We start from the raw sequence: 23,640 nt of genomic DNA, 5'->3' as shown, positions 1-23,640 counted from the left end.
GTATCACTAAGTAAAAGAAGTACAATTTTTAAAAATATAACAATCGTTTTAGAACAAACCAGAATACTGAGAAGAAATTGTATGCATTTTTAAAGTTGAAAAGTCATCACTCGTTCACGTGATTATAAATGTGATCCCCCCCTTCATTTTTCAAATGTTTTATGCAGAGTGAAATGTGGCAGAAATATTTGCACAGTAACGTAAATCCACATTTTTTATTTATTTTTAAACAGCGTTTTGTGTTTGAGTCACGCGCAGGAAAACGGGGCGGAGTGAAGCTCGCGCGACGCGCGTTCGTTCGTTTGTTCCAGCACCGGACTTCACATTCCACCTTAAATTTCCGCTCTGGGTGAAACTTTTCGCGCTAACTCCGCCGGTCCACCTTAAGCGCTCAGCCAAACGCAGGCAGGCGTTCAGCGAGGTTTCCGCTTCAGTCGGGTTCGGACCGCGACTCACGAAAAGCGCCGTGTCTAGCGTGCACGGTGACGCACTGAAGGTGAGGGAGGGGGAAAAAAAAAGCACGCGAACGAGCCAAGAGAGGAGGAAAAAAAAATGTCCGAACCCAAGTACCGGGAGTGGATCCTGGACACTATCGACTCACTGCGGTCGCGAAAAGCCCGGCCGGACTTGGAGAGGATTTGCAGAATGGTGCGGAGACGCCACGGGTCCGATCCCGACCGAACCTGCGCAGAACTGGAGAAACTAATCCAGGAGCAGACCGTGCTCAAAGTTAACTACAAAGGCTCCATTTCTTACCGGAACGCCGCTAAGGTTCAGCGGAGGAGCCGCAAAAAATCCTTCGAGACGTTAACGGCGGCTGCGACGAGGCGCGCGCTGGAAGAAGCGAGTCATTCTGACTTGAGCAACGGGGACAGCGCACTCGGTGCCGCCGACCAGGACGAGGACACGGAGGACATGGAGGTATGTCTCTGTCGCGCGCATCGCGCTGTCATCTCAAATTAGTGCAAATTAACAGGTGGGGGTGGCAAAAAAAAAAAAAAGCGCAAAAAGAGGTGGTCGCGCGTGCTTGGCTGAAACGTCTTTTTGTGTGCGTGTGTTTTGGGGACGTGGGGAGGTGGTGGGCTGATTTTTTTGCAAGTGCACCCAAAACTGCCGCAGACGGGAGGGGGGAGCGGCGAGCGGACCTTAGCCGAGCGCAACCGACGCGTGCGAGCGAGGGAGGAACCCCCCCCCCCCCCCCCCCCGTCACGGAAGGTGCGCTGACTGAGGAGCGTGCGGCATATATTTTCTGATTATGACATGTGGAGGAAAACACGCAAAGTTAACATTTTGCGTCAAAAGTTATAGAGTCCTTGTCCGTGCGCCACATCCGCAGCCTCCATGATGAGCGGCAGAGAGAGAGAGAAAAAAAGCGCTTTTCAAGCCCCAAACTCAGCGTCGAGCGGAGGGAGGAGAGTGGCCAAGTTAACGGCAGGAATACAAACTCAAACCGGAAGTGCCAGGATTGTCCTCTCAAAGTAAAATCACAACTTCGCCCACTCGTCTTACCGGAGTTTTATTTTGTTGTGATGGCGAGGAAAACGAGTGTGTTATCCTCGCTTATCGATGTGGGGGGGGAGGGAGGAGAAAAAAGTCTCAAACGCCGCGGAGCTAACCCGTGGGAGACGATGGGATATTGTTGGGTTGATGCTTTTTTTCTCTCTCTCTCTTCCAAAATCCACCAAAACGCCCGCTCCCTGTCGTGTTTTCACCCGTTACGGCGCAGATTTGAAGACGCAAATGCGACTGTGTTGTAAATCGATGGCAGTCAGCGCCAAAGTCACCTCAAATAGCGCACGTCGATTTATATTTTGATCTAGTAGGAAAACTGCGTGGGTTAGCCCCCCGAGCGACGGACGATTGCGGCGGTTATGAACTCCGATCTGTAGATCCATTATCGGACACTGTGTAGTTGCGGCCTCATCCCGAGTCAACGCGTCATCACTTCTCCGTGTTTCGACAAGTAACGTCGACGCTCTTTTATTTATTTATTTATTTTTTAACTACGACTTTGTTCTCTGAAACGTTTGTCGTCACACACACACAAAAATTAGTGTGTTGTTACTTTTAAGCGTTTGTCGAAGGGAGGGGGAGCGTCATCCAGATTTCATGCACACACAAAAATGTGCGCTTCTTGTTTGCTGCGTTTGTCGCTATCAAAAAAAAAAAAAAAAGGTGAGCCGCAAAGTCAAAGTGGATCGGATCGGACGGTGCCGTGTTGCGCTGCGTGCACGTCGACGGCAAACGTCGCTCCGAGAAGCGCTCCGGCTGGAGACACAAAGGCGAGGCTTCTTTTTTCACGCGGCCCTCCAACTCCAGACTCACTTTAACGGGCTGTTCAAAAAAAAAACATGTATGTTTTATCTATTAATTTTTGTGTGTTTGTGGGGGGGCGTGCCATCGACCTTTCCGCTGCTCGTTCGATTTATGGCTCCGGGATGTGCACGCGCGATGCGCACCGTCCTGTTGTTGGTTCTTTTTGTGACATGGAGTCTTATTAAAGTCGGCTGAAACGCGGCGCGGTGCGCTCAGCAGGAACGGGGCGGGCTTTGTTTGCGCTCCTCCTGCACTGACACGCAGACGCACGCCGATCGCGCACCGCGTGCGTGTGTCCAAACGGTTTGAATCCAGATTGGAGTCGCGTGTCGTCGGGGCGAACGCTGCAGCGCCGCACGCGCTTTACAGGCGCTCGTGTCCCGCCACGCAGCTGTCAAATTGCGACATCTGGCTGAACGTGAGGTTGTTGTTGTTGTTTTTGTTTGTTTATTTTTCTCCCGCCCCTCCCCTTCATGTGACACAGTCAGACACTCATGACACAAATCCTCTGTAACCTCAGCTTTTGCCATTTCTTTAGCACACCTCGGTATAGAAGCATAGGCCACCTGACCTAGATTGGCTGTGCACCTTTTGATCTGCTTTTGCACAGTAAGCATAAAGAGCCGCTGATAAGCTATAATGAGGTCTGAGCTCATGTTGCATTGATGATGTCTTGCAGGCTGACACCTCTGTGGCTATGGACACAGACAGTAATGCAGATGAGGAGGGGGCCGAGGAGAGTCGGGATGGGCAGCGCGGGCCCTCTCCTGTCCACACATATGAGGATGCTGCCGTGCACTGCTCCTCTGCCCCCTGTTCTCCCTCTGGTTCCCAGCCGGGCCCCAGCCCTGGCTCAGGCCTGGACTGTGTCTCTTTGCAGAAGGCCGGTGAGAGGCCCAGCTCCTTGCCCCTCTGCAGCCCCACGGTCCACATACACAATGACTGGGCTTATGATTCGACTCTGTGCCCAGCCGAGCGCCAGCACCCAGGAATGCAGGGAGACAAAGGTATTCACACTAATGCTACGCACAGTAAACACCCAACATGCTATAAGCGTACAGGCTGCTAAATGATGGCATTAAAATGTATATGTCCAAGTTTAAAGGGGGGGTCGTTTGCCCTGCATTTGACATTTAAATGTTCATGTTTTCACGATTAAACATCATCAAAATTGCTTATTTCTACACCTTAGATGCGGCACTTCTGCTGGTATAAATACAATTTCGGCGTGCGACTGTGTTTTCGACATCCATGACAAATGTCACAGAAAGGGACATGCACAAGCAGCAACCTCCAGTGTTTATAAAAGAAGCCAACGTGGAAGTACGAAAACCTGCAATTCCTTCAATGGCCACATGAGACTAGCTCCAAAACCGAGTCATTTCCATATGTTCCCACAGCAAATTGTTCAACTTTACGGCAGAAATACGAGGACTGTCAATAAAGTATAGGTCCTTTTTATTTTTTTCAAAAACTATATGGATTTCATTCACATGTTTTTACGTCAGACATGTTTGAACCCTCGTGCGCATGTGTGAGTTTTTCCACGCCTGTCGGTGACGTCATTCGCCTGTGAGCACTCCTTGTGGGAGGAGTCGTCCAGCCCCAGAAGAAGTTGGTTTCAGCATTTTATCCGGATATTCCACTGTTAAAGGAGATTTTTTTTAATGACTTCTTCTGAAACTTCTCTGTTCTCTCACGACGTCCTGGATCAATAGAGCCTAAAATGTGGAGGTTTTCAGCTTGAAACAGGCTGACGACGGCGCCTGGGACCGCTGCGCAACATCTCGCACCATGGGACGTCCTTAAAGCGACAGTATCACCTCAAAATCTCTCATCAGCCGTTAAAATTTTCACTGAAAACCAGCTTAATTTTTCGAACCGTGTCCACTTTGATGTGTCTCACAGGTTTAGAAAAAATTTTGATCAAACAAAGCGCCAGTCTCTCAGCAACTTCTCAGACAAAGGAATTCCGACGAGGGGCTGGACGACTCCTCCCACAAGGAGTGCTCACAGGCGAATGACGTCACCGACAAGCGTGGAAAAACTCACGCATGCACACGATGGTTCAAGCATGTCTGACGTAAAAACATATGAATGAAATCCATATAGTTTTTGAAAAAAATAAAAAGGACCTATACTTTGACAGACCTCGTAAACACGTTTCCAGCCTTGTACAATAAAAAAAGTAGTTAGTTTGCTTGTTCACAACTTATCTGTTTAAGCTACAAAGTTATCAATGATTGGGGTGTGGTTGCTTTGAGCTATTACAATATAAATATTACAAATAATTACCTTTGAGATGATTCCAAATGCGTTCTCTAAGTCATGGAGTGCACAAAAACAACTGCAGCTGTAGAAAATTCCGGATCGATTAGAGGTGGTTTCATCAGCCAAATTCTGAGAGCAAATGATTAATCCGCAATGAAATAATTATTTTATATAATGCAGTGTCCAGCGGAACAAAGTTCAGCGGATTGTATTGGCACAAGGAATTGCGTGACAGTGTGGGGTTTAAATGTGTGCAAGTGTCAAGGTGCCTTTAAACTCCCTATTCTCCCTCCTCCATAAAGGTACTTACATACCACTATAGGGGCCACATTATTTGTGTTTTGCCTGAATTTTCTGAGGTTGGGTGACCAACGTATTTGCAGCTCCAGCTCATTTGTAACCCACAGTGTTTTCAGAAAGCTAGCACTAACAAGTCTTCAAAAAACATCAAATATGTCTATTTAAGATTGGATAAGCACAAACAAAGTAGTAAATACATACCCTGAAACACAACTGCATCCTACTGATTTGGCTTCTCTTGTTATTGACAGTTTTTTCAGACAGGTCAGGAGATGGATACATGAACATTTGCAAGTCACTGAATATGTCTTGGACTTTATTTACATAAATTATGAAGAAATACAATACAGACAGTTGTCAAAAATTGAGTGACTGTGCAAGAAGGAGAAGAGTGGGGAAAGCCACCAAGACACTCAGACAACCCAGAAGAAGTTATAGACTTCTCTGGCTGTGATTGGAGAAATGGACTGCATTTATATAGCGCTTTTCCATCTGCATCAGACGCTCAAAGTGCTTTACAATTATGCCTCACATTCACCCCGATGTGAGGGTGCAGCCATACAAGGTGCTCACTACACACCGGGAGCAACAGGGGATTAAAGGCCTTGCCCAAGGGCCCTTAGTGATTTTCCAGTCAGGTGGGGATTTGAACCCATGATCTTGTGGAATCAAGCCCAACACCTTAACCACTAGACCATCACCTCCCCTGTGCACAGAAATTGTACACAGTGCAAGTTTTGCATTTTGCATCACCAGTCATACAACTTCATGATGAAGTGCTATAGAGGAGAATTTTCTTTCACCAAAACATAAAATCTAGGCTTGCATTTCCGATGTACCCTCAAGCAAATTGTAGCTGAACTTTCAGGTCTTTTTTTTTTTTTTTTTTAAATCCTCCTCTGCTCCACTTCATCATGAAGCTGAATAACTGGTAATGCATAATTTATGTAAATAAATTCCAAGACATATTCAATGACTTGGAAGTTTTCATGTATCCATCCCCTGACTTGTCTGACGAAAACTGGCAATTAAACCGATTATTTACAGGTATTATAAAAGGGGCCCATTACTTATGCAACCATCATCTTGGCTTTTATATTTTTTATTAATTTATGTCAAGTTGTAGAGATTTACTTTCAGTTTGAATTTAAGGAACAGAATTTTCCAAACTTTTATATTCAGAAACCTGATTTAGTTTTTGGATTTGAAATGGCATAAATAAATTAAAATGCATGAAATACTAAGGGGCCAAATACTTTTGCAAGCCACTCTATTTATTCCTACATGTGGTAGGGACAATTGACAGACACCTCTTGTCTTAAGGCAAATGGGCAGGAAGTCCTGTTCATTAGAAATGGCTTTCAGGACCTGGTGCTTCCTGTCTTCCTGTATGGTTGTGAGACTTGGATGCTAAGTAACCAAAGTGATGAAGAGATATCAGTGGTACAAGGTCTCCTCTGAGGATCCTTGGGTACCGATGTAATGACTTTGTGTCAAAGGAATGGTTACTTAGAGAGACTCTGATGTGGAGTGTCACTTGCATTGTGAGGGAACATCAGAGATGACATTTTGGCTATGTGGCGTGCTTCTCTGGGTGTGATCTACATGTAGGTTCCTCATTGTTCAAGATCTCAACAGTGACCGTGACATTTGATCAAGTCTGTCAAAAACTGAACCGCTTTGTCCTTAACTAACACACAACTGTTCCACTGTGTTAAGTGCTTAATTTAACAGTTATGACCTTGAGGTAGTCCTTTCTAAAGGTGCAATTGACATGAAATTTTCACCAGATGTTGGCCACAAACCAAGTAATCCACACATGCAAAAAAACAAAACAAATCAGAAATTAAGTTATGTGGAGTAAAATGGAATGACACGGGGAAAAGTATTGAACACACTTACTGAAATTTATTTACTTAGTACTTACTTTACTCTCTGTATATAATGTGTATTCATTCTAGTTGTTCCCACATGAGGGGGTGTTTGCTCTACACTGCACAGGTTCAGTGATTTACCAGAATTAAAATCTTTACCGAATGTCACTTACATTTAATGGTGGTATTATGAAAAATTGCATATTTACTCGTACTTAAATTCATTTTGTGTTCCACTTTTCAGGAACAGAGGTTGCAGAGTGCTTCACACTCAGTTAAAAACAAACAAATAAACAAACGGGAACATTTGCGAAGAGTCTTTCTGACATACTTGACCCTGAATTGCCACATCAGTTACCGAAGCAGTAATCATTCAAAGGACAAAAAGATGGGCTGACACTGGTCTTTTGAGCTTTCAAATAATTACTATTTCATTGAGTGTCCCTGCCTGTTATTTATTAATGTTTTTGACTGTGTAGCGTTTTGTGACTTCTGCTCCTAAAAAATGCTACATTAATGCAATTTATTTTATGTTCAAACACTCTGCAGAGGCTTTAACAATTTTCACAAATATCTATCAATATGTGCAATGCGTAGGGCTGCAAGCAATGATTATTAATTTTTATTATCAATTAATCTGTTGGTTATTTTGTTGATTAATTGATTAGTTGTTTGGTCTATAAAATGACAGAAAATGGTGAAAAATGTCAATCATTGTTGCCCAAAGCCCACAATAATGTCGTCTTTTGTCGACAGCCTAAAGATACCGAGTTTATTATCAGAGACAAGGAAAGAAACCAGAAAATAAATAAAAATGTATTTAAATAAAATCACTCAGTGTTTAATCAGCTATCAAAATAGTTGTTGATTAATTTAATAACTAGTGCATTGCCCATGGAGATCCACAGGCTCCAGATTGACCCAGAATACATAAGCATACCAAACAGCAAACGTCAGCTCTCCCCAGTTTCTCCGTGATCGAAGTTACACACAGACAGTGAGGATTGCACCAGGCAAACACAGAGGCTACCGCAACTACATTTGGAACAAATTATTTATGGTATAGACAAAATGCCAAAAGAGATAACGATTTAATATTGTTATAATTATGGGTAAATACCACATACATAAAAGTAAATGGCAAAGTACCATCCCTTCTGCTGTTTAAAATTGAAATACAGTCATATTTTGCTTCCTTGTCACTTTTAAAAGACTTGAGTAAAGACTCACAAATGCTTTGTGAAAATGTCTCCACATATTTGTTTTGAATGTTAATTGTTATGAACATGCAATGAATGTAAATGGCTTATGCGAAAGAAATGCCTTGTAAATACTTTCCTATGTATTTTTACCTTTTGTTTTCTACCTTTTATTTGTATGTTACTGGACATTGTTGTGAAATGTTCAAATTTGCTTATTTCCCAATGAGAGTTTTGCACATTACATTGTGTAAATTAAAAAAAAAAAAGTGTTACGAAGAAAAAAAAAAAAAGGCATACACAGAGGCCACTTGGGTTTTAATGTATAGATGATTTACTGCCCCCTGCTGGAATGGAGTGTTAGTCCAGAATTTAATTATCAATGTCCGTTATTCACTGTTGTTACCTGATATCCCTAATTCCCCCCAAAATATTAGTCCTATCCATCTTCCATTATGTCATCTCTCCCCAGTTTGTCCATGATGGAAGTTACACATAGACAGTAAGGATTGTACCAGGATTTAAAAGTAAATAAAGTATCTTACACAGAGGCCGTTTGACCTTTAATATATAGATGATTTACCGCCCCCTGCTGGAATAATGTGCGAGTCTAGAATTTAATTATTAGCATCTATTGTTCACTGTTGTTGGCTAATATCCATAGTTTCTCCTCAAATATTAGTCCTATCAACTTTCACAGCGTTCATCCTTGACCCAAAATACATAAGCGTACCAAACAGTAAATGTCAGCTCTCCTCAGTTTCTCCGTGATTGAAGCCAAACACGCGCACACAGAGGCCACTTAGTTTTTAATATATAGCTAGATAGATTAGTCATCATTGCTGTAGAAATGTGTAACTAGTTAAGATTTTTTTTTTTTGTGATCAGTCTACTTTTTTGGGGGGGGGGGGGGGGTTACTAACAAAATCGGGTTGTGTTATTAACAATGTTGCAATCATTTGATTATTGAGTGAGCATTGGCAACTCTCTTTGTGTTGCCATGAATCAGGCAGTCGGCTAACAAGAACTGTTTTTTTTTACAAGGTTTGTAATTTTGAAATTAATTAGTTTCTTTAATAAAGTGAAGACAAAAAAAAAAAACCTAATTTCTGAATGTTTTGACCTTTTTAGTTTTATTTTTTTTTATTGCTGACCCAACATCAAATGTTAATTTTTTTTAATCAAACTCCTCACATTTCTTTTATACATATAATATAGCAGAAATATTAAATATAAAGTATCACACATTTAGCAGTGAAACAATGTTGTTCTTTTTTTCCTTCTTCTTAATATGCAGCACAAAACTTTATCACAGCAATGTTGTATAAAGAAATACCTTCTAAATTCTGCTGGACATTAAATGTGCATTTTTCACTTACACTTAGTTGTTGGATACAATATTAAATAGTTATGGGAGGTTTAAACCAATTAGTTGATGAATTTCTGGGTGAGATAGTTGCTTTAATGCGTATTTCATAATGTAGGCTAAATATGGAGTTGTGGGATTAAAGGTGCATTTTTAGGTTCAACTATCTGTCTGCAGTTCTGGGAGAAGTGCAGTCTAACCCTGCACCGACTTATCTGTAGCAATAAATCACATTTTTATGACAGTATGAAACTGAAAGGGAACTTGGTGAGAACATTGCATTGCCGGTACAGTAAGAATGGACTATTTTTATTACCTTTGGTAGCAAATGGAAGAGCTGATGAGAAATCTGACTTTTTTCTGCCTATCTAAACCATGTGCACTGCTGTGGAGAGTATAGCGATTCCTTCCTCTGTTAAAGGGGTAAGAACTGTCAAGCAACCTTCTAGTTTAAGTTACTTACAGTTTACCACTAGTTTGCCAGTAATCAGGATTAACAATGTTGAGTTATGTTGATGTGTGATGATGCTGTTGTTATACTCTGTATCCCAACTGATGCAATATACAGTAGATATTGTGTAGGCTCAATATGGCATTTGTAATATTGCATGAACAAGTTGCACGTTGTTGAGGCCACTGCATTTATCAGAAACAAAGGAGTATGGCCTCTAATAAACCTAATGTTCTTGATGTACAGGTTATCTATTTTATTTAAAACAAATACCCCAGCCTTAACCGCGGTCTTCACTTTCATATCTCCAAAGACCTTGTCCCTCTTTGCGATATTCAAATTGCGTGCACAGAGTGTAAATGATGTCATATTGGTAAACTTTGCAGCATTGCCATAATGCACTGTAAAACTCAGTGAGTTAGTTGAACTCAAACCATTTGAGGAAACTGATTGCCTTAAACCATTTGAGTTTGCCAAATTAAATAAAATAATTTTCAAAAATTTAATTGTTAAAATTTTAGTAACTTAACAATTTGTAGTTAATTAAACTTGTGTAAATCTAGTTTATGTTTTTCAATAAAAAGTGACAAATTTCTGCCTAAAAAATTTGCATTACATTTTGGATTAGATTTTTTGATGGATTCTTTGGTTTACTTGTTGACTCTGCATTGTGTTGTTATGACTCCGCCAATTCGCTCCCCTCGGGACACAAACTCACGATCTCCGGCATGGAAGTCGGAGTCTCTAACCAGAAGGCTAAAACCCAGGGCTCTGGCCTTGTGACCAGAGAATTCTTTTGAGCTGTTGGGAGTGAGGTTTACTAACTACATCTGCACAGCGACACTTGCTGGCCTCCGTTACATAAACTCAATTAAAATAAGTGAATGGAATGCACTGGAAATACACACTTAAATGCCCCAAACTTTAAATGCACTTAAAGGAACTGAGTTGTTATGACAATTCATTTTTGAGTTAGTTTAATTAATGGAAATGAGTATAACTTTTTTAAAGTTTGAGTTACATTCATTTAATTATTGTATTAAAATGGAGTGTTCAGTTTAACAGTGTGAGTATAACAATGTCTTGATATTAAATTATTTTAGGTGCAGCCGTGGAGTTAGCGGGTCAGTGTGTAACCACCAGCCCATCTTCAAACAACGTGAAGAAAGAAGATGGAATAAAAGCAGATGACGGGGACCTTTCTTCTGACCAACTGGTACCTGACTCTGGCCCGAGACTGGTAAGTGGCCCGTATTTCTAATGTGACACTCACTTTATCACTGCCATCAGCTGACAGAGGCGTAGGCTATATGAATCATGACCTCCTCTTATAAAAATACAGTAAAACCCGTCTAAACTGGATATTTGCACTCACCGGACAAAAGCCCCAAGTCTCAATGCTTTTGAATGGTTTTCCATGTAATGAACACAGTATATACCGGATTTGTATAATGGATTTTCGCTCACATCAGAAAAAACGTCCCCCCCATCGTAATGCATTTCCATTTAAAAACCCCTTGCAGAGCAGTCTGGACGTGCCCAGTAGCAGAGCTACGAAATTAAGTTCAGCACTGACACTCGCCAGTTCGAGAAAAGTAGTTACCTTATTTCCGTGATTAAAAGACTGGGTGTTTATTTTTTCAAACTGTGGTCAGACCTGGAACTTAAATCAGGCAGGACGTAATTCATATTCGGTGATTATTAAGAAAATGCTGCTTGCTGCTTGCATTGTAATATGGTGTTAAGTTTCACACATATCCCTGGGTGTGACAAACCAAACCAATTTAGATCATAGCTCTCTGCAGGGCTGCAAGCCCGTGCAACTGCTAAATGATGGACATCGCAAAAGGCTGTGATTTGTCACCTCTACATTTTCACTTCTTCCTCTCCCATCATATTTTAAAAGTTTTTGCAGTGCGCCAACCAATTTCAGTTTTATCATGGATAAAATATGTTTGACAGAAAAGTCTGCAAATATGACCAACTTTAAACACGGAGTCAGAAAAAGAAGCTCAAATGACCCGCAATTCATAGTGGAAAATTACACGTACTGTTGGTTTTGAGGTTGATGATTGCATAAAGAAGTCAAGCTCGTTGAGGGACAAATTAATCCAGAAAAAGCCACTGTTCCTGTGACAAATTGCATAAAGATGTGACGGAGCACTTTAAAAGGGTCATGCGCACATCAACGTCATTGCATGTCCACAGAGTTACAGAAGCATAAATGAGAGTTTAGGATTTGAAGGTACCACTCCACAGCAAACTTTAGAAAAAGATTGACTTGACCAAATATAACACTTTTAATGCACATAATGGCCGACACTTATTTAAGGCAGGTGTTTATTTTTTTCAGATGAACTTTTGGCCCGGTTATTAAATGAAGCAGGCACTGATTCAAGGTCGGCCTTTTAATTAAGCTAATATGCCTAATAAGCCTAACTGGTGCTGGGGATTCCCTGTCGATCGTTCGGCACCTCCTGACTGTAATTAATCCGTTACATACATATAATGGATTTTGTCCGTTTTATACATATGACGGATTTCGATTATAATAGACAAAATTTGCTGGTCCACCTGAATCCATTATATGCGAGTTTTACTGTAGATGATGGATTATGATAACATTTTCCACTTATGGTGGATTTCTAACCTTAGGGGAAGAAGCGTTAAGGTGGCCATACAATGTTGTAGTTGCTGTCCATTCACCTGCTCCCATTTTTTTGTGGTCGGGGTCGCCACAGCGGATACAGCCAGATCCACATTTGTAGCTGGCACAAGTTTTACACTGGATGCCCTTCCTGACGGAACTTCAGTTCCACCTGGAGAAACACACACAGCCGCTGGTGTTCCAAAGAGGTCTCCCATCCAAGTACTAACCAGGTCCTGCACTGCTTAGCTTCTGAGATCTGACGGGATCAGGCTGACACACAGCAGATCGGCTGCTAAGGTGGCCATACAATACACTGATATAATGCGATACTAACATGGCATAGATATACGTATGTGCATAATGAGAAGGGTATTGCAGAAGAACCACAGAATAGCAGCATCCACACTATGGGGTTTGACCCTGCAGTTTACTCCATGCAGTGGAGGAGGACTACAGGGGCTGTGCAACAGGTTGGTACTGTCTGAGATTCTTGCAGAGCTCCGGAGTGATAAAAGAGGAAAAATTGCATTACAAGGCCATGTTTTACACCGTGCTTGCAAGATACAATTGAATTGCATTGTTTGATTAGTTAGTTGATGTGCTGTGCCAAGTTGAAAGCACAATGCATGGTAAATTGTGGGCAACAGGGATTGCCAGATATTATTGTGTTTATTTGGATAATAACAAATACATTTATTGAGGGCATAATAGTTTTGGTTTGCTCAGAGAGATGCATGCATGCAGAGAAATGAATGTCTTGGCTATGCACTGAAAAAAATATTTGTCTCTTGAATTAATCAAACCAAGGGAACAAATTATGTCATACACACACACATGAAATATCATTCGTCTGTTTGGCCCGTCCCTACCATACATCGAAGTTTGACACCCTTCCTTTGTCAATTGTAGGAGGTAGTAGTTGTTTGCTGCTATTGCACTTTTCTAACACCCCCCCTGGTTTTGTCTGTTTCCTACATGAGGTTTTAATTTTTCATCTGCTTTGCCAACAGGATGAAACCAGGAGTACAAGTGATGGGCGATCAGAGGCTCCATCTTTGCCGTCTGACCACTGTGAGTCACATGCTTCCTCATTTTGATTTTTAAAACTGCTGGGTAAATACTTTTCAGCTGACTTTGTTACTTTCGAGCCTGAATCACTTTTGAGGAGAACAGATTGATCACACTGACTGGTGTTTAATTTTGATTCGTTAAAACACACACAAACATTAATAAAGTCAGTTGATATCAGTTTATGTTGAAGAGATAAACTCACCATCAGGCCTGGTGGGATGTACCTTTAGGTTGTGACCACCAGAGTGCGCTGTAGTCTACGGGAAACATGACCCAGTTACACCACGGTTAACGCTTCTTCAATAATAAGTGCAGTTCTATACCCCGGTAGATAACTTATATTTTAAGTTGGGAGAAGTCTTGCTCATATTCTGTGGCATGTGCAGTATTACAGAAATTTTACTGAAAAGCAGAGGGTTTTATAAAAGAGGAAGCACTCCTGGGGGTCCACAACATTAGACGTACCCCCAGTTCACTCCACCACCTGACAGAGGAGGGCGGAGGTTATGTGGTTACCATTGTCTTTGGGCTACATGCTGAAACACAAGACTCGACCAAATCTACCCGATAGTCACATCGGTCCCAGTGATCACAGTGGTGTTTAGTGCAGTTTATAAATTTGTTATTAACATTTATTTATGTATTTATTAAAAGTTTTGCCTAGAGACTAAAGAATGAATGTTGACACCAGAGGTCAGACAAAGTCATTGTCGTCATTCGCAAGTCATGAATCTTCAAGTCTCAAGTCACCTTGAAAATAATTGGTGGTCATTATGACTTGAGACTTGACTTGGGACTTGCTGATTCATGACTTGAGAGTGACTTCGTCCCACCTCTGGTTGACACATTTGTGGGGTGATATACACTTATGCAAGAAAAGCGTTGGTTAAATCTTGTTGAAAATCTGGCTCCTTTCATCTCTTTTTGCTTCTTTCCCTGTGAACCTGCTTTATGACATCACAGTGATCTATAAACACCCCCTCCTCTGCTTGTTAGTAGTGTGACAAGTATCACTGGCTGTTATTTCTTTGTCAGTAGAGGTCTGAACTCCTTGAGTACCCTTCTGGTTTGGTCACAAGTCTGATTTTACAAATGGGAATGTTGTAAAAACACTGAAAATTGGTTCCTTTACAGCTTCACTGTTTGTTCAACACAGCACTGTTGAATGTCAAAAGGTTTAAAACTGCAGAATGAACAGGTTAATTAAAATTTAATTCCCCTTACAAATGAATGCAGAATTGCAAAAAGTTAGTAAACACCACCTGATACGCCACCGAAACACAGTTGCTTCGTGTCGCTGCTTTGTCGACGCTGCAGAGTTAAGTCCAGACAAGGATGGATAGTGCAGTGTTTCCTGTACTCTGTCAGCAACTTTTCCATGAAATGAAACCAGCAATATATTATGTTTTGGGGCATCATAAAGATACAGATACTTTATTGTCATTGTAACCAGTGCAAGGAAATGTAAGGTGCAAGCCTTTTCAGTGCAGATATAAACCTGAGTAAACTATGCCCAGACGTGAAAGGTCTGGGGCCTGTAGTACGAAGCGGGGTTACTGGCTTATCAGGGTAACTTCGGGAGTAAGTTGATGACGTGTGGAGTAACTTCCTGGTTAACCCGTACTATGAAAGGTGGATAGGTTTTGATCGAGGTATGCTGCCATGGCAATTTACGCTGCATGCCAAACTTGCTCAGAGCAGGTTATGTTCTAGGTTAGCTTGAGGTTTTCGCTTAACCACTCCCTTTATAAGTACCGCCCATCCACCGTCAATCACTCCGAAGACAATGCCGGCCTACCTGGATGATCCGTTTGATATTGGGGCACAAATTGTGAGGAGCTCTCATCGCAGGGCGAGGGTTTTTAAAGACCGCTAGAATCCGCTGACATACCCGGACGATATTCTCCATGAAAGATATAGATTGTCAGCCGAGGGAATTCGTTATCTTTATCAGCTGATCGGGCCAGACATCTGTAACATCACCCATCGTAGCAATGCCCTGACGATCGAGCAGATAATGTGCCTTGCGCTTAGATATTTTGCCAGTGGACAATTTATGTATTCCATCGGTGATGCTGAACATCTGAGCAAGAATACTGTATGTCGTATGATTCGCAAGGTAGTACTTGCTCTATCTAAACTGTTGGATGCATTTGTCGTTTTCCCTGGCCATTTATCCGTAATGCAAATCAAAGAAGGGTTTTATGCAATCGCGGGTAATTACTAATATCAAAATAGGTCTAATGCATGTCTATTAATTAGGCGAAGTGGGGCTTATCAATAACAATTTCTCCTAGGTTTCCCAAGAGTAATAGGAGCCATTGATTGCACGCAAATCCCAATCAGTGCACCCCTGGGAGTGCACGAGGGCGATTATGTCAATCACAAATCTTTTCACAGTATCAATGTGCAGGTATAGCCGTTCTACTTCATATACCCATTATCGTGTAGTCCACTCTAAGCTCACCTTCTTTTCACTTATTTCAGCCACATAAGGGTTGCTTTGGTTTGGGTGATTTTTCTAAATATTCTAATATACAATTACTATAATTACATATTTCACATTCTTTTTCTCCCCACATGGGGCTGTCCTGTTGGATAACCTTCATGCCAAAGTGATATATATGTAACTATGTTAACAGAATGACCATTAATGGCTTTAAATCCTTAGATAGGTAGCCTATTTAGGAAACATTAAATTAACCTAACATCTATTAGTAGGCCTATGCCCACTTCTGAATCGTGTTGCATCTGGGCGTAATTAATGAAAGAAGGTCATTATTTTACACATATCAGACATTCCACAGGTTAATCATCTGTAACAGATTTGGGGAACAATTGACTTGTACTTACGCATTTACCCGATCAGCAATACGTTGCCAACAAGCCTGTCTTGCTTTATTTGCAGACGATGTGTTCGATTTCCCCCTTAACGTTAATTTCAATTCCTTGTAGCTCTGCATAATAATCGTGCATTCTTCTTCGGTAACGTAAGGTGACTGCGCCATCATTGAAAAATGGTGACGTGCGCTGCAACCTGCCCCTTTTATGTGAACGCGCACAAACTCCAATTAGGTTAACACAGGTTCAACAAATCAACATCTTAATCAGCGTCGTAGTACCGATTAACACCACTTGAGAACACCAGGTTTTGTCAACCCTGGTTTAAGAAGTTAACCCTGGGTTACAGCTGAGTAAGTTAACCCCGCTTCGTAGTACAGGCCCCAGGAGAAGAAAAGAAAAATAAATATAAAATTTAACAGAATGAAAAAGGTATGTCCAGAACACAAAGTAAAAAAAGAAAGAAAAAAATATAAGTAAGTAGTAGCAAAAAGAGATTATATATTAAAAAAGAGAAAAGTATGTACAAAACTGCATATTTCAGTGGCAGTGTATATTGCACATAAACAAATACTGTACTCATTTCAGGTGTGGTATGTGACACGGCTAAAGAGACAAGCAGGAGTGGCCTACACCAGCCCCTCTCTCATGAATCTCATTCACACCTCACCTCGCTCACCCACCTCACTCACCGTGTTTTAATCATTGTCAGGAGATGCATTCAACCAACACATCCTTGGGGTGAAAATGTAGATTTTTTTTGAAACATTTTTGTTTCCATATTGGTCACAGGTACACTGAAGGAGAAGATTGATGTGTTATCATTTGCAACAACAGAAAATGGCCTTCTAAATGGCGTCAAAACCGATGAAGTGTGAGTATCTTTTATCCAAATGCATCTATTAAGGCTTTTCAGGTTTCAAATCCCGCAAAACCTCGGATAGTTCGCCGCGCTGCGAGATCTCAGTAACGTTGAGAACTGCATTGAGACGCTCTGATCGGGCTTCACTTTAACCGCTGCACACGGACAACACAATTAACATCGCAACATAAAACTATTTTTATATTGTGCCTAAAACTCTCGTGAATATATTCTCTGGGTTTTTAGACGTTATTGCATTTGTTTTATGTAAACGTGAGAATCACAGGCTGTCTCTCTGTTATTTTCAGTGGGAGCTGCTGTGAGCTACAATCGCTTCCTGATCATGTCGTTCTGGGGGAAAGTGAAGTTTGCTCTTATCATGCAGCAGTCTCTTATTAACGTGACAAAAAGCATAAAAAAAATTACATTTTGTAGTATAATATTCATTTACAATTGTCATCATGTGGATTCTCTATGTTGTTTTGACTGCAGCGACCCTCTGGCACGCAAGGGATTATGGGATACGTGAAAACCTCGAATAAAAATCTTTCTAGTACATTCCTCCTCCTTTTTTTCATTTGTTTGCAACAGTTTGATTGGTTTTTACTTCTTCCATCCAGCCTCTCTTCAGTCCGTCTAAACTTTGTTTGCCAGCAGCACAAATGTGTGTGGAATAATCACCTAACGGCTTAAAGATACATGGACAAAGTGCGCTGATGTTTGTGCACGTGTTCTTCCTGCAGTTGTGTGAAAAAAGAGATGAGCCAGAACTTGTTGCAGTGGACCGTGGCGGATGTGGCCAGTTACTTTTCTGCTGCAGGCTTTCCAGAGCAGGCGGCGGCCTTCAGAACACAGGTTAGTGCAACTCCACAAGCTTCCAACAGGGGTTGCCACCTTCATCCAACCCCCCCCCCCCCCCCCCACCCCCCCATTCTCATGGAGATATTTTTGGTTACATCAGCCAGAAACGGTCTTAAAATTAGATACAAAAGTTTATTTACAAAAATGACCCATAGACTCTGAGGTCAAACAAACCACTTGTGATCTGACACGAGTCATTTGTTTGCAACTTGCACGGCCACATAATGGTGCAACTTTGAGGATCTCTAACATGAGCCCAAACCATATTTAATTATAAAATGTAGATGAAAGCTGATTTTTGTACAATATGATTTGAAGCAGTAAATGCAAAATTATAGTTGAAGATGTAAAATCGCCGGCAAAGATTATGAAATCAACACAAAGCAAATCATAGATATGACACTTTTTTTTTTTTAAATATCTGAAAATTCTTGCTCTGTGGGGAAAAACATATAATATGAAATCACTTCAACTTTCTAATTTGTTTTTATAAAATTAATTCTAGCACAAGGCTGAAAAAAAAAAAAAATCCAGTCTGTGTGTAGTTAAAGTGCTGACATACTGTGACAAGCTGTTGGATTTGGCTGATTGAAAGGAAACTTTGCCCGACGAAAAAGTTGTGATTTGAAATTGTGAAAAGGATTACAGAGTATGGACAACAAAAAATATGAAAAGAAAATAGGTTGATGCAGAAGTCGGTGTTCCCTACGCTCATAACAGGACCATATACAGGTGAGCCACATTAACTCGCGCGAGTTGGAGTCCACAAAATTGGGCCGCGAGTTAATGAAGTTGGCCAAAAAATATACCATATATTATATGAGGTCTATTAGAAAAGTATCCAACCTGATTATTTTTTTCAAAAACCATATGGATTTGAATCACGTGTGATTACATCAGACATGCTTGAACCCTCGTGGGCATGCAAGAGTTTTTTCACGCCTGTCGGTTACGTCATTCGCCTGTGGGCAGTCTTTGAGTGAGGAGTCGCCCACCCTCTCGTCGATTTTTTTTTTTTTTTTTTTCCATTGTTTAGGAATGGCTCAGAGACTGCTGCTTTGTTTGATCAAAATTTTTTCAAAACTGTAAGGCACAACTGAGTGGACACCATTCGATAAATTCAGCTGGTTTTCGGTAAAAATTTTAACGGCTGATGAGAGATTTTGGTCTGGTAGTGTCGCTTTAAGGACAGCCCATGGTGCCTGACGGTGATCTGCGCTTCGAGGCAGCAGCGTCTCGCCGTTTCAAGTTGAAAACTTCCACATTTCAGGCTCTGGTGATCCAGGAAGTCGTCAGAGAACAGAGAACTTTCAGAAGAAGTCGGCATGAGGAGTTTATTCGGACATTCCATTGTTAACGGACATTTTGTAATGAAAGAACGTGCGGGCAGTCGCGTGTCGGGCTGGACCCGACCGCGGGGGGTCGCGACAGGAAAAACACCTCCGTTGGAAACCTTAACGGGCAAGTTGGAACATGCCCAGCTGTTAAACAATTTCTCAGTTACTCACTTGTTGAAAGCCATCAAAAGCCGCCTGAATTTTACAAATGGTTTTCAACACGGAGGTGTTTTTCCTGTCGCGGCGCACACAGATTCGCAGTCTCGTCACGGAAACGACTCGGCGAATTTGCGCGCACGTCTTTCATTACAAAATGTCCTTAAATAGTGGAATGTCCGCATAAAGTCCTCATGCCGGCCTCTTCTGAATCTTCTCTGTTCTTTCATGACGTCCTGGGTGAATTAAGCCTTAAATTAGGATGTTTTCAGGTCGAAACAGGCCGACGACGGCGCCTGGAAGCGCTGCACGACGTCCTGCTCTGTGGGAAGTCCTTACAGCGACAGAAACACCCCATAATCTCTCATCAGCCGTTAAACTTTTCACCGAAAGCCAGCTTAATTTCTCGAATAGTGTCCACTCGGATATTCCTCACAGGTCCAGAAAAAATTTTGGGGAAAAAAAAAAAAACGCGCGCCGTCTCAAGCAGCGTGTGAAACAAAGGAATTCAGCCGAGAGGGCGGGACCACATCTCACTCAAGGCCTGCCCACAGGGAAATGACGTCACCGACACGTGTGAAAAAACTCACGCATGCGCACGAGGGTTCAAGCATGATTGGTGTAATCGCACGTCATTCAAATCCATATAGTTAAAAAAAATAAAAGGGTCGGTTTATTATCTAATAGACCTCGTACAGTAGGCTAAATTTTTTGGGTTCCACAAATCGACTGAGTGAAGTTGAATCGCGATTTACGCCTGTAAGTTATTGTGGTTCACCTGTATGTAGGACTTCTACAGAAAACAAAATGTTTGAGTGGGTGAAGTAATCCATTCTAGCCAGCTTGTGTTGATGATAACTCGAAAACACTACATGCTCTCACCTTGTAACTCATCATATTAAAAGAGCACATAATGACAATAAATTGATTACTTTGTGCTGAATTTTACATGTACGTTGGCTGCTACCTGCTGGACGCTATGGATATCATGTGCTACACCCACCAGCAACCCACATCTATTTCTGCGACGGCTAACAACCAGGTGGAAGAACATGGTGCCCGTAACATGGGCATATGTGGGATAAAGTATATAATACGAGAATGAGAAAGTTATACTCAAATTAATGAATGGATAGAATGTGTGGCTGGGGATGATTTCAGTTTCAATTTATTTTCATTTATATAGCACTAAATCACAACAAGGTTGCCTCAAGGCGCTTCACACAAGTAAGGTTTAACTATACCAACCCCCAAAGCAACAGTGGTAAGGAAAAACTCCCTCTGAGGAAGAAACCTCAGGCAGACCAGACTCAAAGGGGGGACCCTCTGCTTGGGCCATGCTACAGACAAATTACAAAACAATTCACAAAACAACATACAGGAAATGTTGCCGGTGCACAGGATGGTTTCCAGAACAGATACCTCACCCATCTCTGGATGCAGCAGCACCTCAAACAGAGAGAAAAGAAAAAAAGCAGAATCAAGCATCAGAAAGACAGATACAGTGTAATTTGCCAGATGATGCCAGACTTTTGTCTGTACTGCAAATTATTGATGCAAACTTAAAACATTTGATCCACTGTGGCAACCCCGAGGAAATCAGCAGCAGCCAAAAGCAATTATTATTATTTTGATTTCACAATAGATTTTTTTTTTCCTCTACTTGATCTGGAAACAAATCTGTAATTTATGAAAGTATCCATCCATCCATCCATCCATTTTCTTCCGCTTTATCCGGAGTCGGGGCGCGGGGGCAGCAGCTCAAGCAAAGCCGCCCAGACCTCCCGATCCACACGCTCCTCCGGGGGAACCCCAAGGTGTTCCCAAGCCAGCCGAGAGATGTAGTCCCTCCAGTGTGTCCTGGGTCTTCCCCGGGGCCTCCTCCCAGTGGGACGTGCCCGGAACACCTCTCCAGCGAGGCGTCCAGGGGGCATCCGGAAAAGATGCCCGGGCCACCTCAACTGACTCCTTTCGACGTGGAGGAGCAATTTCTTTTGAGGGTTTTCAACTATTGAGCAATAGCAGGTTTTTGTGTCATACCTGTTATTTATTTGCTGCTATGTAAGAAGCCTGCATGAACCTCTAATGTGGTGATTCCATTCCTCTCTTTCTTTGTCCTGTTCCCAAATTTAGTTTTTTCTTTTTCCTGTAATTGATTGTCGTCACCGTTAGGTTTCATAGCATTCGCCTTTCACAATCCACTTTGTCCGACAGGAAATTGATGGGAAGTCCCTTCTCCTGATGCAGCGCAGTGACGTGTTGACCGGTTTATCCATCCGCCTTGGCCCCGCTCTCAAAATCTACGAGCGCCACGTAAAGGTGCTGCAGCAGACCCACTTCCTTGAATGTGACGACCTCTGAGGTGGTGACTCAACCATCGGACCTCACACAGACATACAATGCTGCATGCATTACCCTCTCCATTCTCTATTCCGCCACACCTCTTCACATATGTGTTCGAGGGTGTGTGTGCACGTGTGTGTTTGTGTGTGAGAGACAGAGAATGACCAGAGACGCAAAAAGACGGTCATCCCCCTTTCGTTGCGGATCTCAAATGGTTTTCATTTCACCCATTTGACCATATGCATTGTTAAGGGAACAGACTGGTGCAGTCTGGTTCAGTGTTTTGAAGCAGTGAAGCGTGGTTCATGGAGCCATTGATTGGGAGGTGACCTCGCAACAAGCAGACCACCTGCAGGCCTACAAAGCCAAAACTGCACAATGCTGTGACAAATACATGTCCCCATAAAGGAACAACATATATCCTCTGATGGTACTGCAGGTAATGTTTGTCCATGAACTGTAAATGTCACAAACATATCAGCAGATCTGATGCACATTTTCCTTTTCTCATGCAATGAGCTGGATGGATGTTCACAGTGCTGGGAAGCTGGACTGTCTTCGGATCAGTGGTCAGAGACTGATTCCTTGTGATCGTTGCGTTTGCATCATCACTGTCTTTGCAGGATGTAGATAGAACTGATACAGCGCTACCTGCTGGCAATGCGTTGCATCTTTTTTTCTACCTTGGATACAAAATGATTGCGGGCCGGTTCAACGTGGCTGCTCTGTGGGGAACAAACGCTGACAGGCACGATGAAGAATGATGTAGCTTAAAGGCACAAACACGCTTCGGTTTCACTACGCAGTGCAACACAAGGTACGTGTGTTACATGTTTTGTTAAGAGGTGGGGCAGATTAGCGCTGAACCATCAGGTTAAAAATCAGAATGTCTTCCTCGGCTCCATGGACATATTTGTCACCATTGAGCCGTGTCGTAACACAATAGTAACCAAAGTTGCGTAGTTACTCATCAAAGCTTTCTGCCGTTTTCGTTTTGTTATTCCAGCAGAGCATTTTCTTCTTTATACTTTTGTTTGTTTTTGTTCCAACTGTGACACTGCCCCCTGCAGCTGACACTGGTATTGCAACCTATGACCACTTATTTTAGTTGCACCTAGAAAATAAATGTGGGACACGTGTGACGTAACCTGTACATTTGCAGTAACGTAGTTAACAAAGTATGTTTGTGCTGTAAGAGTTTCCTTCCATACATAAGCAAAATAAATTAATCTTAAAAGGTGTTACTGAAATACTGAATATGATGTTTTTGAAATAATACAGCTGCTCGGTGCAGATATTCAAAGATAGACGTTTTGTGGGACTCATCAGATTTATGGATGTAGAGAATACCGCTACTGTTACCTCACGTTTTTATGTGGTTACGGTGTGTTTGAGTGACCGGTCAATTAATGAAAATTTAAGATAGCATACGGTGTCACAGCAACAGCAGTTGATGCTAACACGGTTACTGTGAACTGCTAATGTGATGGCATATGCTAGCAGTACCCGTCGGTTTCTTTAATACGGCCTGTCACTTGTGCCATGCCAACATAACTGTGTGCAGTATGAAACGCTTCCTTCCACATCTAGAAGTCTGCAAAAATCCAGGAAGACTTCCTTTTATAGATCTTGATCAAATGCAATATTTTATGTTGATCATTTACTATAATTTGTCTGTGTTATATGATCCAAGCCAGCCACTTGAAATGTAACATTCCATATGATGTACTTGTCATCTTCAT

General features: G+C 41.9%; 1 protein-coding gene across 1 annotated transcript; it reads left to right on the top strand.

Annotated features, from left to right (window-relative positions):
• The first annotated feature begins 428 nt into the window (after window positions 1–428).
• samd1a (sterile alpha motif domain containing 1a) lies at window positions 429–22,779 on the top strand. The gene is made up of 7 exons (XM_034190153.1): window positions 429–921; window positions 2,996–3,323; window positions 10,881–11,017; window positions 13,438–13,498; window positions 17,132–17,213; window positions 17,945–18,056; window positions 21,770–22,779. The coding sequence occupies exons 1-7, from the start codon at window positions 553–555 to the stop codon at window positions 21,914–21,916; spliced, it is 1,236 nt and encodes a 411-aa protein (XP_034046044.1). The 5' UTR covers window positions 429–552; the 3' UTR covers window positions 21,917–22,779.
• Window positions 22,780–23,640: the final 861 nt, after the last annotated feature.

Source organism: Thalassophryne amazonica, chromosome 16 (genome assembly GCF_902500255.1).
Source record: "Thalassophryne amazonica chromosome 16, fThaAma1.1, whole genome shotgun sequence".
In the NCBI taxonomy this organism is placed as follows: domain Eukaryota; kingdom Metazoa; phylum Chordata; class Actinopteri; order Batrachoidiformes; family Batrachoididae; genus Thalassophryne; species Thalassophryne amazonica.
Note: the sequence above shows the minus strand (reverse complement) of the source record. Positions and strands in the feature narration are given on the sequence as shown.

Coding starts and splice junctions, on each gene's coding strand:
- samd1a (XM_034190153.1), top strand. CDS start 553: ATGTCCGAACCCAAGTACCGGGAGTGGATCCTGGACACTATCGACTCA. Junction 3,324..10,880: donor AGGAATGCAGGGAGACAAAG/GTATTCACACTA, acceptor AAATTATTTTAG/GTGCAGCCGTGGAGTTAGCG. Junction 17,214..17,944: donor GGCGTCAAAACCGATGAAGT/GTGAGTATCTTT, acceptor TTCTTCCTGCAG/TTGTGTGAAAAAAGAGATGA.